Consider the following 16,937-nt stretch of genomic DNA (forward strand, 5'->3'; position numbering starts at 1 on the left):
TCCCCAGGATTTTTTAAAAATGTTTTTAAAATAAATCTCTCTAAACTCAGTCACTAATTTTGTGTATTTTCTCCATCAATGGATATAAAATATTACTACGATATAGATAGTAAAAATATCATTAACATGAAAAGTACACTTTCTTTGCAACCCTGTTATCTTACAGATGGAGAAACTGAGTTCAAGACAGGACTGCGGAGAGGCAGGAGAACTCTCTAGAACCCAGCTGCCCTGGCTCATGAGTCATTTCTCCTCTCTGAACTCCCATTAGTTTTGGTGCTGCACATGGTCCTTGCCAACCCCTACAAAGACCAGAGTCATGCTTAGCCAGCAGGAGGGTTACAAACACTCCCCACGTTCCTCTCTTCACCTCCTGGTCTGGCAACATTAAGAGTTCAATTTATATCCCGTGATTGTTCCAGAAAAAGCAAGAATTGCTGAAGGCCATTGTGTCAGGTTCACTCAATCCATGCTACGTGACCCCCTTCTTCTCATACACCACCCCCAGCCCCTCTCTCTCCGCCCTCTGCTGCTCCATTTCAACACTCCTGACCAGTGTGGGATGAAGAAGTCAGATAAGAGCAAGATCTGGAAATCTGGTTTGCACTGAAGAGAGCTTCAGCTGAGCCAGTATCACGGTGTGGCCCATGACCTGGCAGGTCTGTGGGCACGGACAGGGTGAGTGAGCTGGACCTCAGGAGCCATGAAGATGAACCTGAGGTGCGCCTGACCCGTGACTCCTTGCTACCATTTTCCAGGAAGTAGGAGCACTCCAGATGGATGGAAGACGGATGGAAGGTCATTCCATCCATCCCCCTGCCTCTTGGCTTGTAGTGCCTTGATTACCTTTCCTGTGGGTGCTGCTCTTTCAGCTCAAGAGTCTCTGGGGTATAAGGAGTCGTTCCTCAACAGGCTGTAAATGACTTTCCTCCTTCTGTCCTGGGAATCCAGAGGGTTTTTGTGAACACCTATGTTCTTAGTGAAGGGTTATAGAAAATAATATTCCTACAAGACAGCTCCCCAGGAAAAATGGAGGGACAGTGTGACTCAGGAGGAGGGAGGGGGAAATTAGCCAAACATGAAACCTCTCCCAGTGCACCCTTTCCTAATGACAATGGGCCTTAAAGGAAAGGGGCAAATACTGAATGCTGGGTCCTAAACTTTGACCTTCCCCCATGGCAAATTAGTTCTAAATGGAGGCACAGCAAATATTGAAATTCTGGGAAACAATGGATCCCAGAGAAAGAGAAGCAACGGACAAGATTTGAGTACTCATCCCTCAGGATCTGGATCGAGTTTCAACCTTCTTAGACAACCTTCCTAAGTTAAAGTTCTAACCGTCAACCAGCCCCTGACTGTCCAAACTGCATGTCCGCAGTCTCCAATGAAACTATAAAACCCAGACTCCTTCTGTAACTCGGGGGCCAGCTCCATACCCAGAAAATGGTCCCTCCCATGCCTGATCGATGGACTTCGCTGCAGAATAAAGGAAAACTTGCTGATCCGAGGTTTGCTTCCCTTCTCCTGCCTCTGTCATTTGTGGGCCATGAGCTTACACTTAGGTGCCTACTTCTGGCTTTACCCAAGAAGCACCCACAGTCAGCAGGTTATATTAGATTCATAGGAAAATCCAAGGTCTCCAGGAAGGTGGAGGAAGCCTCTTTGGAAAGATCTGCCAGCCCTAGGACTCTAAGGACGTGGCTATTGCCATTGGCCCATAGGCTGGCACAAAGTGAGAAGGTAGCAGCAAGTCCAGAGAGCAGAGGCCCCATAGCCGACAGGGAAACAGGGTCTCCCTGCCCAACCCTTCCCGCAGACTCTGTTCGGCCTCAGGACAGGCTTTCTTCTTGCTCCACAGAGAAGCTTTCTTTTGAAATACCCCTATGTCAGCAGTTTCCCAGGAGCTTCTCAAATCCACGTGGTCCTCCACTGCAGCTCTGGAGCGGGAATCTTCCACTGGCTTCTGGGACCACCCCAAGCCAGAAAGGGCCTCCTGATGTCTGGCCTTGTGAAGGATGGACAGGGTGCCCTCATGGGTCCTTTCTGAAAGGAGAAAGCTTTGTTTGGCTGGTTCAGCCCTCCCTGACCATCTCTACCGCCCTCCACCCCCTGCTTCTGGGGCAGCGAGTGAGAATGGCCACGTGACCACTGTCGCTCCAGGTGTGATGGCTCTGCTGACGACCCAGTGGGGCGAGTGGCATGTTCCCTGAGGCCAGGCCTTGGCCCCTTCCTAGATTCGGCCACACCGCATCCTAGCCTCCACATACACACATACACTGAGAGTTCTTCCAGATTTTGAGGGGCCTGTCCTCCAAAGCTCAGCCTTTATCCCCCTGACAGCTCTGCTGTTCCTTTTCCCAGAAGGGTTCTCGCCTCCTTACCCACTAACTGAACCCCTGCCCTTCATGGGGCCAGCTTAAGCGTCCAGTCCTCTCAGGTCTTTCCTGAGGTCCCTTGCTCCCACTCGTGTGTTCTCAGTTCCTGAACATTATTGCAGTGTCTGTGGTTATAGGCTTAGGTGCTCCCCACCAACTCTGAGCCCCTGGAGCTGACGAACCCAGGTCTGATCCAGCTCTGCCTCCTCGGCCTCTTAGTTCAGCAAGAAAGATTCACTTGCTCCCGTATCTGTTGATGGCTCCGGAGTTTGGGAGAGGCAGAAGGGGACTCCTGTGTCAAACAGGAAAGAGAGGGGGACATTTTAGCAACTCAGACTCCCGGGTCTCCTTCCCATCCCACCCACTCCCTGGGCTCCAGTGGCCCAGGAAAGCTGGCCCTCAGACCCTGTCCTGAGACTGCTCCTCTTATGCAGCTGGGGGACATTTCTCCTCTTGGCCTTACAGGAGGGAACCAGCAGGGGCCACAGAAATAACAAGTATGGGGAGAAGGGATGTTGGAGACGTCTCAAAAAGTCGGAGTCCAAGATGCTTCTGGGCTTCACTGCACTATGACAATAATAGTAGGACTTGGTGTAGACTCGGGTTGATTAATGCAAAGCAGCTCGAATGGAGCTCGCCGGAGCTCGTCTCGGGGTTTGTGTATGAACTCTTGGCCACACCGATGTGCTAGGAGGCACACTGTGTGTGAGGCGCAATGGATGCCATCTCAGAAGGAAGCCAAATTACGTGAGTGATAGAGTACAGAGCTGGGACTCAAGCCAGCGCGGGCTTTCCAGAGCCCCTGCTCTTACCCACTACGCTTTACTGTCTCTTTCTGCAAAAATCCATACATGCCATGTCCGGTGCTGGAGCCTGATGTGGTAGACGAGTCTCCTGGCTCCTTCTTAGTTGCTCCAGGGATGTGCTCTCTGGGTTGATCCCCTCCTTCTTCTTCCTTTTGTTTGGGGGAATTCACTAAAGCTCTTTCTAGATCACTGTAAGCTATACACCCCCTCTGTCACTAAACTCTACTTCTGGGTGACTTGTGTCAGGCCAGGGACCACCCCAAAGCTCCTCTTCCTCCGCTTCCAGGGCCATCTGTGGGTCCAGGGTCAGGTCAGACCTTCATGCTCCCAAGGTCCAGCTTTCTCTTTTAGTCTCTTTGCGCCCCACCCCTCCTCCACCCTCTCATAGGCCCCAGGAGGACTGGAGGGGGAACTGAGAGACCTTGTTGGGACAAAAATCCCTGGGTCTAAACATGACCAATGTGCTCCTGTCCAAACTCACCAGCCCACCAAGTCCCTGACATAGAATGATCCCCATACAACCATACATCCTGGAGCTCAGGACAGGAAGGACTTCAGAGTCATTACAGAGGGGCCTGAGTCCAAAGAAAAGATGTCCTTTGGCAGATGCAGGAATGAAGACAGGCACCCCTTCCTCCTCCTTCTCTCTCTCTCTCTCTCTCTCTCTCTCTCTCTCTCTCTCTCTCCTTTCCTTTTTCTTTTCTTTTCTTTTTTTTTTTTTTTTTTTTTTTTACTATCCAGGGATTGAACCCAGGGGTACTTTACCCCTGAACTACACCCCTAGTCCTTTTTTATTTTGAGACAAGATTTCATTAAGTGCCAAGGTTGGCCTCAAACTTGTGATCCTCCTTCCTCAGCCTGCTGAGTTGCCGGGATTCCAGGCATGTGCCACCATGCCCAGCAGCACTCTTGCTTTCTGATGTCCTAGTCCACCCAGCATAGGGCTGGCCTCTGAGGTGGCCACCCCTGCTAGACCTCACTGGGAGCAGAGACTCCCCTGCAAAGTCTTCCCCTTCTAGGGGATGCCAGGGAGACAAGCTCTTTTCTTGAATAAAATAAGCTCATTAGGACCTTCACAGTGATGTTTATAAACATAGATTCTCTACCACGGGAAAAAAGCAAATGGCTTTAATGCAACATTAAAAAATAAATAAATAAACCCTGCCTGTAACTGGGGCTTTCTCTCTGCTACTCCACGTATTTGCATTTTAACTAACACTCTGCGATATTCCAAAATGTGTTTGGTAAATTCTGCCTCCCTTCAACGTGCCATGTTTAATTCCCTCAAGGCCTCACTTTGGGACTGCCTGGGGCTACCTCTGTGACATTTCAGACCTTCTGTGGCATTTCTATCTGGAGGGGAGAGTCTAAATGGCAGAGGAGAAACCTGTCACTAGTCCCCAGCCCTGGGGCCTTGCTCTGACCCTGGGGACTTTCAAGGCTGTCAGGGATCAGGAGACTTGGGTCCTGGCCAGTCACTTCCCTCTTAGCTAACTGGGATGGGTCTAAGCTCAGGAGTCTCAGCTTCCACACAGTGAGAGTAGGATGGCGGCCATGGTCCTGTCCATTCAGGTGCCCCAAGGGCCTGAGACTGGCCGGAAGATGCTTTCCTCACTGTGAGGTGCTGCTCAAACAAAAGCAGGCACTGTCTCTGCCAAGGCCCTTACTCTGGGTGTATCCGATCGATACACCCGCTTGCTCCTAGGTGAAGGTCCTGTTCTCAGAGTCCCTTTTGACAGTCTTTTGTTTTCTTTGCCCCAACTGGTCAGGCTCTGCTGAAAAACTGATGTACTACTTCACGATCTGGGCCCTGTATGGAGAGGGGACTGCTCTCTTCTTGCCAAGGGACGTGGACCCCAACCTGTGCACCCGCCTCAGCTACTCTTTTGCTGGCATGAACAACCACCCACTCCACTCCATAGAGTGGAATGACAAGATTCTCTACCAGGAGTTCAACAGCCTGAAGATGTGAACCACAGGGGAAGAGGGGCGATGGGCCAGAAACCTCCCGCATCACTGCCATGGACCTGCTGTGTGGCTTTGGGCCATCACATCACCTCTCTGGACTTTCCTGCAATTATATGGAAGAGGTGGAGGTACATTAGGGAATCCTGAAGGGCTCTTACAGCTTGGGTTCAAGTAGGGTTTGGATTGAGAAACATTTCCCTCTCCCAGGAATTTCCTGCCTCTTGGGAATGCCCCGAAATTAATCCATCCTTCAGTTCAGGTCCACTTTATAAAGCTTCTCTGGGACCTCTGATTACTCACTTCCTGCATTCCTAGTGTCGCCCCAGCTGGATAGGAGGTCATCAAGTCCCAGACAACGTCTCTCTTCCCCACTCACAGCTTTCCCTGGAGTGCTCAGGACAGCCTCTGTGCCTAGGGACTTATGCAGCCCACTCCTCGCCCTGTCCGTCCCCACCCCATCTTCCCTACCAGGGAACCCTGCAAGCTGGAGTGGCAACAGGGCCAGTTTTCACATATCTCTTGTCTTTTCCGAAATCTCAAGCTCAAGACTCTGCTAGCCATCGGGGGCTGGAACTTTGGCACTCGGAAGTGAGTGGACTGTGGGCACCTGTGTGGCAGAGCCTCTGGAAGGGGACCTGATGTTCTGGCCAGAGAGAGCACTGGTCAGGGAGTCAGCTCAGGCCAAAGTGTGGCCAACGGGGGGAGTTGGACTATAGGAACTGACTCTCCTTCTGAGTTCTCGGTGCCCCATGGGGAGGGAGTGGGCTTGGCTGCGGATTGTCACAGATCCAGTCTTGCCAGAAGCACACGGTCTAAGACAGCACAGACAGTTCTGACCTTTCTAGGCCTCAGTCTTTCCCTCTCTGAAATGGGGAGAGAGATGCCAGCTGACCCAGACAACATGCGGTGTGTGTATTTCTGAGCTCTGACATGGGATAGCTTATGTGAGGATGAATTTTTGTCCCACCTCTGGATATCAAAGACAGTCTGTGAGATGGAACTTGTGTACCAAATGATTGGCATTTCTGGGACATTATTGAAAATCTATGAAGATAATAGAAGACAATAATTGGAACTCGAATTTCTCTAGAAAATTCAGAATTTTTGGTTACAAAAGCTGTGAACAGTCTTTGTAAGACTTTTTTTGGATCATGAACCCTCTTGAGAATCGGATGAATGTCATAATGTATCTTCCCCAAATAATGGTAGTATAGAGATTTCATTGACACGCAGGGGTTTTTCTTCCCCCCCCCCCCTCTCTCGGTACTGGGGATTGAACTCAGGGGTGCTTAACCACTGAGCCACATCCACAGTCCCTTTTTAAAAATATTTTATTAGAGACAGGGTCTCACTAAGTTGTTTAGGGTCTCGCTAAGTTGCTGAGGCTGGCTTTGAACTTTTGATCCTCCTGCCTCAGCCTCCCGAGCCGCTGGGATTACAGGCGTGCACCACCAGGCCCAGCCTACACACAGGGGCTCAACCTAGTGTCCCCAAGCATGTGGACCCCACCTAAAAACTGCTATTAAGTTATATGACAAATTAATAAAAGTAAATTTAAAAAGGATCAATTATAAGGAACTTTAAGACCCTCACAAAGTCCACAGATTCCTTAAGGGGCTGCTGAGGAAGGCAGATGTGGAGAAGGGGTTCCTGGGGCAGCCTGAGGGTTTCAAAGAGCTCTGGACTCTAATGGTCACAGCACCAAACACTCTACAAATGTGGGCTAGTTAGAAGAAAGGTGACCAGTTAACCTGCCAGGGAGCTTTGCTCACCTGGCTGCACTTCTTCTCTCCTCTGCATCTCAGAAATGGGAGCTTCTTCGCGAGCTCTAGGGTATAGTGAGGTCAGTGTGCCCTAGTGACATCAGCGTGTGGGGTAGGAAGCAATTCTATTGTCCCTTTCCCTTAATCACGACTATAACCTGCCCGCAGATCTCCCCATGGCCCCTGAAGCAGTCCTTCCAGACCCCTCCTGGCTTTAGACACGGAAACATCAGCCTCCTGAGTGCTGTCCAGCTTGCACCTGAGGGGGACAGTGGCCTCCTGTTTGGCCCTGTCAGGCACACGCCTCCGCCATCACCTCACAGATTCATAGGAATGGTGGCCACGCTAACAATCGGCAGACCTTGTGGACTCGGCTCTCAAGTTTCTGCACACATATGGCTTTGACAGCCTTGACCTTGACTGGGAGTACCCAGGAAGCCAGGGGAGCCCTGCTGTGGACAAGTAGCACCTCACGGCCCTGGTGCAGGTATGACTTGTGGGCAAGGGTCACCCAGCCTGCAAGGGGATGCAGAGAGGTGGCCCCCCAACTCGAGAGTGCTGCTCTGCCTTCAGGGTCAGATGCTTCATGTATTTGCAGAGCTCAGATTAGCCCCGGGTCAGTTTGCAAGCTCCCAGGAATGAGCACCCACAGGGCCCATAGGGACACGCGCTGCCTCCACATTTACTCTGAGCTATCCCTGCAGGACTTGCCAAGGCCTTCCAGCAGGAAGCCTCGACTTAGGGGATGGAACGACTCCTTTTGAACACAGCTGTCCCAGGCAGGCAAGGCTATGTGGATACTGGCTATGAGGTGGACAAAATCACTCAGTGAGTCTCAGGCAGATAGGCTACTTGGACCCTGTGTCTTCTGAGGGTGGACTGAGTTTCCCTGGAATAAAGCAGGTCTTCAACTGCAAGATATGGCTTTGGGACACACAAAGTATCCTGGAAGGCCTTACTCTCTGGGCTGCTACTCCGCCATTCCAGATCCTTCTTTTGAGATCTTGGCTTTCTTCCTTGGGAACTCAGTCATAAAGGAAAAATGTCCCTGGGGGACGGGGAGTGGAGAATGAAGACTTTAAGCATCTCCAAAAGCATGAGCAGCCTGGATCCTGGCTCCTCACTGTGGGTCTGGACCCCACAATACCTGAGAGCCTGTTAGAATTGTGGGTCAGACCCACCCCAGGTCTGCTGATCAAGCATCTGGGTTTTAGTGAGATTCCCTGGATTTTAATATGCACTATAGTTTGAATAATACAGAGCTAGAGTTCCGGCCAAAATCTCAAAATGAATCAGCTTTCCAACTTGCAGTAGGGAGGGCCTGAGGGTGAGGGTGAGGGTGAGGGTTAGGGGAGGTAGGGGACTCACCATTGGAATGAAAATGGCCCCAGAGGTTAAAGTAAATGGCTATCTACAGAGCCAGGGAGCCTATCACCCCCATCTCTTATCACAAATCCCTCCCCCCGCCATAAGCTAGTGAGGGGAGAAGAGAGGTCCCCACTCTGATCCCCACCCTCACCCACTCTTCCCACACCTCCTGAGGGAGCTTGGATTTCATCAACCTTCTGGCTTACGACTTCCATGGTTCTTGGGAGAGCGTCACAGGGCATAACAGCCCCCTCTTCAAGAGCCAGGGAGAGAGCGTGGTAAGTGGTCAGAGGGGTGAGGCAGGACTTCCCCCTGGGATAGGCCCAGTCCAGTGCACATTGAACCTCAAGGCCTAGTGGTAAAGAAAAATAGGAAAACCCAGCAGGGTGCCAAGAAATCAGAATGGCTTGTTGACTTGCTTTTCGGTTTTGTTTTCGTGTTCCCTGCCACTGCCAAGGGGAAACCTCCCTCTGCACAGCATCATGGTGGGCAGTAGGCAGATCCATGGAGTTCATGACACCCACAGTGACTGACAGAGAGACCCCCTTGGAACTCAAGTCCCCAACCAATGTGTATCCTGTTTTCTTTCCCTCCCTCCCTTCCTTTTTCTTTCTCCTTCCTTCCTTCCTTCCTTCCTCCCTCCCTCCCTCTTTCTTTCTTTCTTTCTTTCTTTCTTTCTTTCTTTCTTTCTTTCTTTCTTTCTTTCTTTCTTTCTTCTTTCTTTCTTCTCTCTCTTTCCTCTTTCTTCTCTCTCTCTCTCTTCTCTCTTTCTTTCTTCTCTCTCTTTCTCTCTGTCTCTCTTTCTTTCTTTCCTCTTCCTTTCTTTCTTTTTCTTTTTTTCCTGGGCTGGGGATGGAACCCAGGGTCCTCTACCACTGAGTATACCCCCAGCCCTTTTTTATTTTTCTTCTGAGACAGGATCTCACTAAATTACTCAGACTGGCCTCAAACTTGCAACCTTCCTGCCTCGCTTCCCTAGTAGCTGGGATTACAGGCATGCACCTCTGTTCGGGGCTCCAGGCTTGTATCTTAAAAGTTAAGAATAGTCATATTATTTCTCTTTCTTAAAACAAACACAACCACAAAAGCCTTAAACTGCCTTTTAATTTGGGGGAGCCCACACCTCTGCTCGTCAGATGGAGTTGGATGTTTTTGCCTGTGGCTCTATCACAAAGCACCCTCTGTGGGCTGGTGACTCAGGTATCCAGGTTTGACCTCACCTCACCCCATCTGGAAAACTGTGTGGGTTTTGGAAGCTGTTCCCCTAAGGAGCCCACAGCGTGGTGAGGAGACACACATAGGCAATCAGCTGAGAGGCAAGTGGGCTCCAAGTCCACCAGCATGGTGTTCTTGAGGTTGCATGCCCTGGGGCCAGGCAGGAAGGGGGCCCTTTTCTTCCTTCTATGGGGCACACTGTGTGTCTGGGGATTGCTTCTGGCCAGAGGAGTGTCGTTTCCAAACTTGCGCCAGAGTATCATCTGCATTAGCAGGGTCTGTCAAAGACAAACTATGTAGACCAACCAAAAGAAATCCAGCCAGGTACGATGGTGCACGCCTGGAATCCCAGCAACTCGGGAGGCTGAGGCAGGAGGATCTCGAGTTTAAAGCCAGCCTCAGCAAAAGCGAGGTGCTAAGCAACTCAGTGAGACCTTGTCTCTAAATAAAATACAAAATGGGGCTGGGGATGTGGCTCAGCGGTTAAGCACCTCTGAGTTCAATCCCTGGTTCCATAAAAAATAAAAAATAAATCGATTCAGTGAAAACTGTTCCATTTCCTACATGCTGAGGGTACAGAGTAACGAGACCTGGAGTCACCTAGGGCAGCTTCGTGGGGAAAGTGGGCTGTGATCTCAGCTTGAGGGAAGAATCTTTATCGATCATTTAACCAATGTGCTTCCATCGGGAACCTGCTTGACATGAAGTAATTCGTGAGTGAGGGGCAGTCTTGTTCAGAGGTGGGTGAGGAGGCTGCAGACACCATTGATCTGTTTGAGCATCCCAGTGCCAGACATGGACCTCGGCCCTGGGGAGACAGAGACTAGTAAAACAGCCCCAATGCCCCACTCTCGCGCTCAGGCAAAACTTCTAGTACAAGAATGATAATGATGACCATCATGGCTCCCCCATCCTGCTCTGTACTCGACCTCGCCCATGCATTATACCCTTTAGTTCACACTGTGCCCCTAGAAATGGCCGTTTTTATTATTTATATTTAAATAAGTTGCTGAGTAAGGCAGGGGTCTCCGCCTGCCTTGTTCACTGATGTATCTGAAGCATCTAGAACAGAGCCTGGCACACAGTGGGCCGTCAATAAATATTGACGGGAATGTGGTCTGACTCCAGAGCCCTTGTTCTTCGACTGTCTTGCCATGCAGCTTCTCTCACTGGGGTCAAAGGCCTGAGACAAAATCTAAAGATGTCAGGTTTGGAACACTGCCATAGACCCTAAAATCTCCAACTGAGGAGTCCCTGCCCTCCTGGCCTCTCAGGAACTCACATTCTTAGACAACAAGAACCAGGCTGAAGGCAGAGAAGATTAACTGGCCCCTTCTTCTCCACCACCAGGATGCTGCTGTACAGCTGTGGCTGCAGAAGGGGACCCCCGCCAACACACTGATCCTTGGTATGTCCACCTGTGGACGATCCTTCACCCTGGCCTCCCTGTCAGACACTGGAGTGGAGGCCCCGGCCACAGGCCCTGTGCTCCCGGCCCCTTCACTGAGGAAGGAGGGATTCTGCTTACTATGAGGTGGGAAAATTCAGAGCTACCCTGAGTATTTGTGGGGGAGGGGCACGTCTGGGAACTGGAGGGCTTCTTTTCCCACAGTTTGAGTGAGGATATCAGGCACAGAGAATCTGGCCTGGTGAATTCTATCCCATCCCCACCATCTTCGATTTATCCCTAAGTCCAAGTGCTAAAAGATTAAATTCGAACTGGGGATATAGCTCAGCTGGTAGAGTGCTTACGTGGTGAGCACAGGCCCTGAGTTCGATCCCCAGCACTGCAAAAAAAAAAAAAAAAAAAAAAGGATTAAATTTATGCTTCTAGGTGGCTCAGTCTAGAAGCTCCTGTGTTCCCCAGCCTAGAGAGTCCTCTGACAGGGACATTCCACTCTCTGGGCTCCTCCAGGCACTGTCAGGGTCTCCCTCCTCCTTCCCAGCACTGCCTGCGGGTGTGTTCCTGGAAGAGGGAGCATAGAATCGAGGACCAGAAGGTGCCCTACGTCTCCCAGGATAACCAGTGGGTGGGTTTTGATGCTGTGGAGAGTTTCAAAGCCAAGGTGAGGCCTAGCTGCGCTGGAAGCGGGGATGTCCTGGGCAGACCCAAGGCCTGTCAGTAACACCATATGACAACATCTAGAACTTCTTAAAGGACGAGTCTCCTCATCAATGTCCCTGCGTTTTCACAAATCCCTATGTGATAGCATTTTGTGCCTTTACCATCTACTGATTAAGAAAAGACACAGTGAAAAAAATTGCCCTCCATTGATCAGCTCCCTTCAAACGATTTATATTTTATTAAATACAAGCAAATTCTACAGACACATGGAGCGGGGAGATATGCGTAGTGAGGCCTATGATTTTATTTAGTGCAGTGGCAACAGGTGGAGCATGTTCAAATCACCTTGGTTACTTATAGGACCCAGTGTTCGTTTCCAAGTCTGCCTTCATCACGGGATCGTGAGTTCCTGAAGAGGGACACTGTGCTTGTCTGCATATCCCACATCAATCATCCTGTGGCGTTGACAGTAGCAAATTCTTCCAGAAGTATGGACAGAGTACTCTGGGAGAATCCAGCAGGGAGTGTGGTGCAGTGGGTCACAGATGGCGGAAGAGATGTGGTGGCAGTGCTGGGAGACGAGTCCTGACATAGACAAGGCAGGCATTCTTTCGGGACACCACACAAGCAAAGCCATGGCTGAGAAGGGAAGGGAGGATGGACTCTGAGAATGAGGTGTGGCCCTGCAGCCACAGCCTGAGCGGGGCTGGGTGCAGAAGGAAGGCGGCAGAGAGTGAGATTGGGGCTGGCAAGGGTCCAGACCAGCCCCAGCCACACTCCCGGGGTGAGCACCATGACCCTGGCCGGGCGAGGGGATAGGGAAGCCCTCTCTGAGAGAACCCAGCCACCCTGTGCTCCTTCAGGAACCTCAGGGAGGGCAAAGATAGGAAGACTGGGAAGCCAAACTCCATGCAGACCTTTCGGGAAGCTGAATTCACCACAGCCAGGCGCTCAGCCCAGAAATGACCAAGGCATTGAGGCCCCGCCGCCACCTCGCCACTCCTCACCCCTGTCCCCAGCCCCACCCAGGCCATGCCCGTGCCCAGTAGGGTCAGGACTCAGTACCCAGGCTCTCTCCCAGGGCCATCTTCAGAATCCCCACTGCCCATAGGGCCGAGGGTCCTGGGCACAAAGGCCCAGTCCGGATGAGGAGCCTGGGCTCTGGGGCTGCCTGGCCAGGCTCTGCAGTCCCATCCCCCCGGCACAGGTCAGCTATCTGAAGCAGAAGGAACTGGGGGCCCTGGTCTGGGCCCTGGACTTGGATGACACGGACTCCTTCTGCAACCAGGTCCCATACCCCTCATCCAGGCACTGTGGTGGGAGCTGAGTGAGTAAAGGGCCAGGGACCAGAGGGGGAATTCGGAGTGGATCACAAACCCTCAAATCTCAAACTACGGGTGCAGGGCCCTCCTGAGAAAAATGACAGGGCCCTAACAGGGTGATTTTGCATAGTTCATGCAACCCTGGAGCCGAGGAAACTGCTGAAAGGATTTTCTTTTCGCACTCTCCCTCCTCTTCTCTTCCTTGCAGTGGCACTGCCTGGCAGAGTCTTGTCACCAGGCTTCCCTCCACAGGCCCTCAGAGGGCCTTGCTCTTCTCTTGTCAAGAGGGAAGTCTGCACTCAGCTGCTGCGTGGGACCCCCGGTGCCCCTTGCCAGTATATGGTTGGCCTTTGCAGCAGTATATGGTCACTGACTGCCATTCCATGCGTAGGCCAGGGGTTGTCTGGTGAGCTGTGCCCAGCCCAAGGTGTGGCTGTGCTCTGCTTGGGCGGGTGGGGTGCTGGGCTCCTATAGTGGCTGCCTGTGTGCTCCACCTGTGGGTTTGAGATTTTTTAACTGAATTTTGGCTGGGCTTCATTGTCTTCCCAGGTCTTCCATAGGTGCCTTCAGGGTCCCCAGAGCCTGGAATTCTTGCACCGATTCATCCCTTTGAACCTAAGCGGAGTCCCAGTCTTGGAAAAGACAGCTTCTGCCAGGGCAAATCCAACGGGCTCTACCCATGCGCCCCCAGAATCTGTCCAGCTACTATGGTTTTGCAGGGGGGCAGCAGTTCCAGCAAAGCTGCCCCCCAGGCATGGTGTTCAGTGCCTCCTGCGAGTGCTGCACCTGGAAATGAGTCCCCAGGGACCCTCCAATGCCATCCCAAAGCTGGGGCCTGGGTTCACGCCACAGCCTGCCTCCCCGCCTTTCCTAGGGCCTCCCTGGGGTCTTTCCATAACCAGGCTTCCTGGTCTCTGTCTTGGCTTCTTTTTTTCTGAGACTCCTGGACTGTGTCTTTTACATGCAAAATAAATTTTTTGTTTGCAGCCCTCTCTCCCTAGATGTGGCTCTTAAAGCCAACTGTTGACACAAAAACTGCTCTGGGGAAGCCAGAGGGGAGGGTGGCATAAGGCAAGCACAGGTCAGAATCCGGTGGGAAGGTGGTCCATTCAGGATGTGCGAGGTTTCACCTCCATGAACCCATCTTCTGTTACCCTGTTACCAGAGCTGAGGCCAGAGGCTGCTGGGGTTCAAACTAACTGGATTCTGTCACCCCCCTTACGTCAGAAATAAGAGAAAAAAAGTATAAAAAGGAAAGATTAATTTAATCACACTTTGGTTCAAAACTGGGAAGACAACTAATATGGCTTGGCCATCCTACAGAGATATGACAATTTATGAGAATAAAAGGTCAGGAAATATACATATGTAGATTCAGCCAGGCTGAATGATCTTTTGGTCTTTGGTTCATAAGTCTTTGGTTCATAAGTCTTTGGAGAAAGGCACTTTTCCTGCTGATCTCCACTGAGGTGTTATTCCCAAGATAAACACTAGATGGCAGAAGAGAAGAGCTTTTCGCAGCTTAAGTGCCCTGCTTCAGCCACTTGGCATTACAGGACGAATTCAGACTCCCAGTACCAAGGGCTGGCTTTGAGATAAAGCCTGTGGGGGGCCCTTTGCATGTCTTATCGCACCTACTGCTTCCATTCGTTAGATGACACAAGAGTAACTTTTATCTTCGCTGCGCAGGTATTTAAACTGAAGACTGATTCTAACCTGTTCTGAGTCCAGAACCAAGGCCTCAAAGGGGCCAAAACAGGCCAGAAGAGCATGCGCACACAGTATCCCTGATTAAAGAATAACCTAAATACCCCTTGCATCTTTGGGTTGTACCTTGGTCATTCTATTTGAGGAAAACTTGCACATAACCTAATGGTCCAGCTGTCATTCTCTCTCCCAAAGCTGGTTTTGGGGTGGGGCACATGTGCACAGCTGAGAGAGGGGGGTGACCAAGTCCTTCCCTTGAGTGCACCCAGCACTAGATGGCCCTGACAAGGCCTTCTCCACTCCTCTGCCCTGCCTGCCATGGAGCCTCTACACCTGCTCTTCTGCAGACCAGAGCAACCTGTTCTGCACTCATTCCTGTCCTCTCAGTTCTCAACTAGAAGGGGACAGACCACATCTCCATCCCAACAAGAGCTCTCTAGCTATTCCCAATGAAGACCAGGGGAAGGTTTCTTTATGGGGGCATGCCTGAGCCCAGGGAGGCAAAAGGGAGACTTCTGGCTGCTGGAGCCCTGTGGCTCTAGGCAAAGAAACCCCCTCAGTCAGATGGGGCTGCTCCTCCTCCCAGGATGGCCGTGAGGATAAGGAGTACTGTGTGCCTGATGGGTGGCCTGTGCTCCCTCTTCCCCTCTGGGCCCTTCCTTTGCCTTCTAAGAGCTGGATAAGTCAAGATTCCAGTACAGTCTAGCAGAATGTGGCCTTTACAATTGTCCAGTTAGCCAAAGTCCCCCTGCATACTAACGCTCATCTGTTCTAGTTTTAGCCTCAGGACGTATTGTCCACAGCGCCTGCTCCTCCCCAAACTCACAGTCCCCAGCGGGTCACCTTTCCCCTAGACATGACTTCTCCACATACTCTCCGCTTCCTGATCCTCCCTCCTCCAGTCCACTGCACATGCAATCAGCTGACTCTTTCTAAATTAGGGATCCAGTCCTGTCACTTTCCTTGCTTAAAAACTACCAGCAGCTTCTCCCCAGCCCAAAGAATAAAGTTCCCACACCCCAATGCAGTCCTCCTCACGTGGGAACCCTCCCAGGTGCTGCTGTCACCCTGCGAGTCTGGCCCACCTCATTTTCTGAATGAGTCCTCCTGGATAGGAACAGTGACTGCACCCTAAAAGCCATCCGTGCTGGACTACATCCCTTCTGCCTCCAACACGGCCTCTGGACCCCGCCAGGCCCTTGGGTCTTCCTGCTGTGGCTCAGTGTCCTCAGCACAGCCCGTGTCTGTGATATGCCCACCTGGTGTCTGGTGGACAAGCTAGACGAGAGTCGGGGGCTCTGCTTTCCTGGGACTGCCATGCTACTGAGGGGGACACTGACAATAAAGAGGGGAAGAGTGAAAGGAGGGAGGTGGGGAACCGTGGCGCACTGGCTCCAAAGCACCCTTAGGGGGCGTCTCACCAGGGAAGGCTCCTCCACACTGTTCGGGGCTTGGGTTCTCAGGGCTGAGCCTGGGGACTCTTCTTCCCTGGTTGACTGAGCTTATAGGACAGGGTTCCTGCCTTGATCTTCTCTTCTAAATGCCCCCCAGTCCCTCCGACAGTCCAGTGACTGATCATGGCCCCATGCACATCTCCCAGAACATGCTTGTCCCCTGTCCCTCAAGTCATCTGTTGCCTCAGTTCCCACCTGATCAGTGGCCTTTTAGTAATAGCAACTGAGTTCAGAGCTCCTGGGCCACTGCTCCTGGCCAGTATGACTTTGCCTTCAGAGTCAACTTTTGGTGACTGCTCTGGCCTCTGCCGTGCCCTGGTGCCCAGGGTTCTGCATGGTCCATTTCAAGACTCCTCATCTGCTCCAGGCTGCTGCCTGGAAACCACCATACATCATAGCCATATCCTATGTGGTGGGCATGTCCCAGGGGGTCCCATGTCCTGCTCGAGCATCTGCCTTTTCTGTTCTTCCTTTCTGCACCAGACTTTCTTTAGTCACCTTCAAAGAGTCAGCGCATGGATCGCCTCCTGCAGGACACAACCCCACATGCCCTGGATTCAGTGGCTGCTTCCCCACCACCTGCAGCGCTGGGCCAGCTCACTCACCTCTGCTACTGCAGTTATCTAAGTGCATGCTAGAATCTTCCCCCGACTTGGAGCTCCTAAGGGCAAGGACAACATCTTAATTGGTTTTTTCCTTCCATGACACATTTGAGGATCAGTAAAAATTGAACCATTCACTTTCAGATTTTTTTCTTCTTTTATCCTCAGGAGCAGAAATTGGTTCTGTACCCAGGTTAGAGGATTTCCAGACTTAAGTACCATTTTGTGAGAAGATTACTACTTTCCCAAGCCTTTCTGCTGAGTATCATTTGCCCTCTTGATGTTAATGTCC

At 51.5% G+C, this 16,937-nt stretch overlaps 1 protein-coding gene across 1 annotated transcript; it reads left to right on the top strand.

Annotated features, from left to right (window-relative positions):
* The first annotated feature begins 4,726 nt into the window (after positions 1–4,726).
* On the top strand, positions 4,727–13,678 carry Chit1 (chitinase 1). The gene is given in 18 exon segments (XM_053743282.1): positions 4,727–4,775; positions 4,951–5,150; positions 5,679–5,737; positions 7,236–7,255; positions 7,258–7,272; positions 7,275–7,374; positions 7,428–7,528; positions 7,617–7,740; positions 8,459–8,565; positions 10,656–10,669; positions 10,846–10,978; positions 10,981–11,017; positions 11,241–11,247; positions 11,442–11,561; positions 12,768–12,843; positions 12,846–12,887; positions 13,432–13,562; positions 13,565–13,678. Coding segments are annotated over 18 exon segments (1,449 nt in total).
* The last annotated feature ends 3,259 nt before the right edge of the window (positions 13,679–16,937 follow it).

The sequence above is a fragment of the Sciurus carolinensis genome, chromosome 12 (assembly GCF_902686445.1).
Source record: "Sciurus carolinensis chromosome 12, mSciCar1.2, whole genome shotgun sequence".
NCBI classification, from domain to species: Eukaryota; Metazoa; Chordata; class Mammalia; order Rodentia; family Sciuridae; genus Sciurus; species Sciurus carolinensis.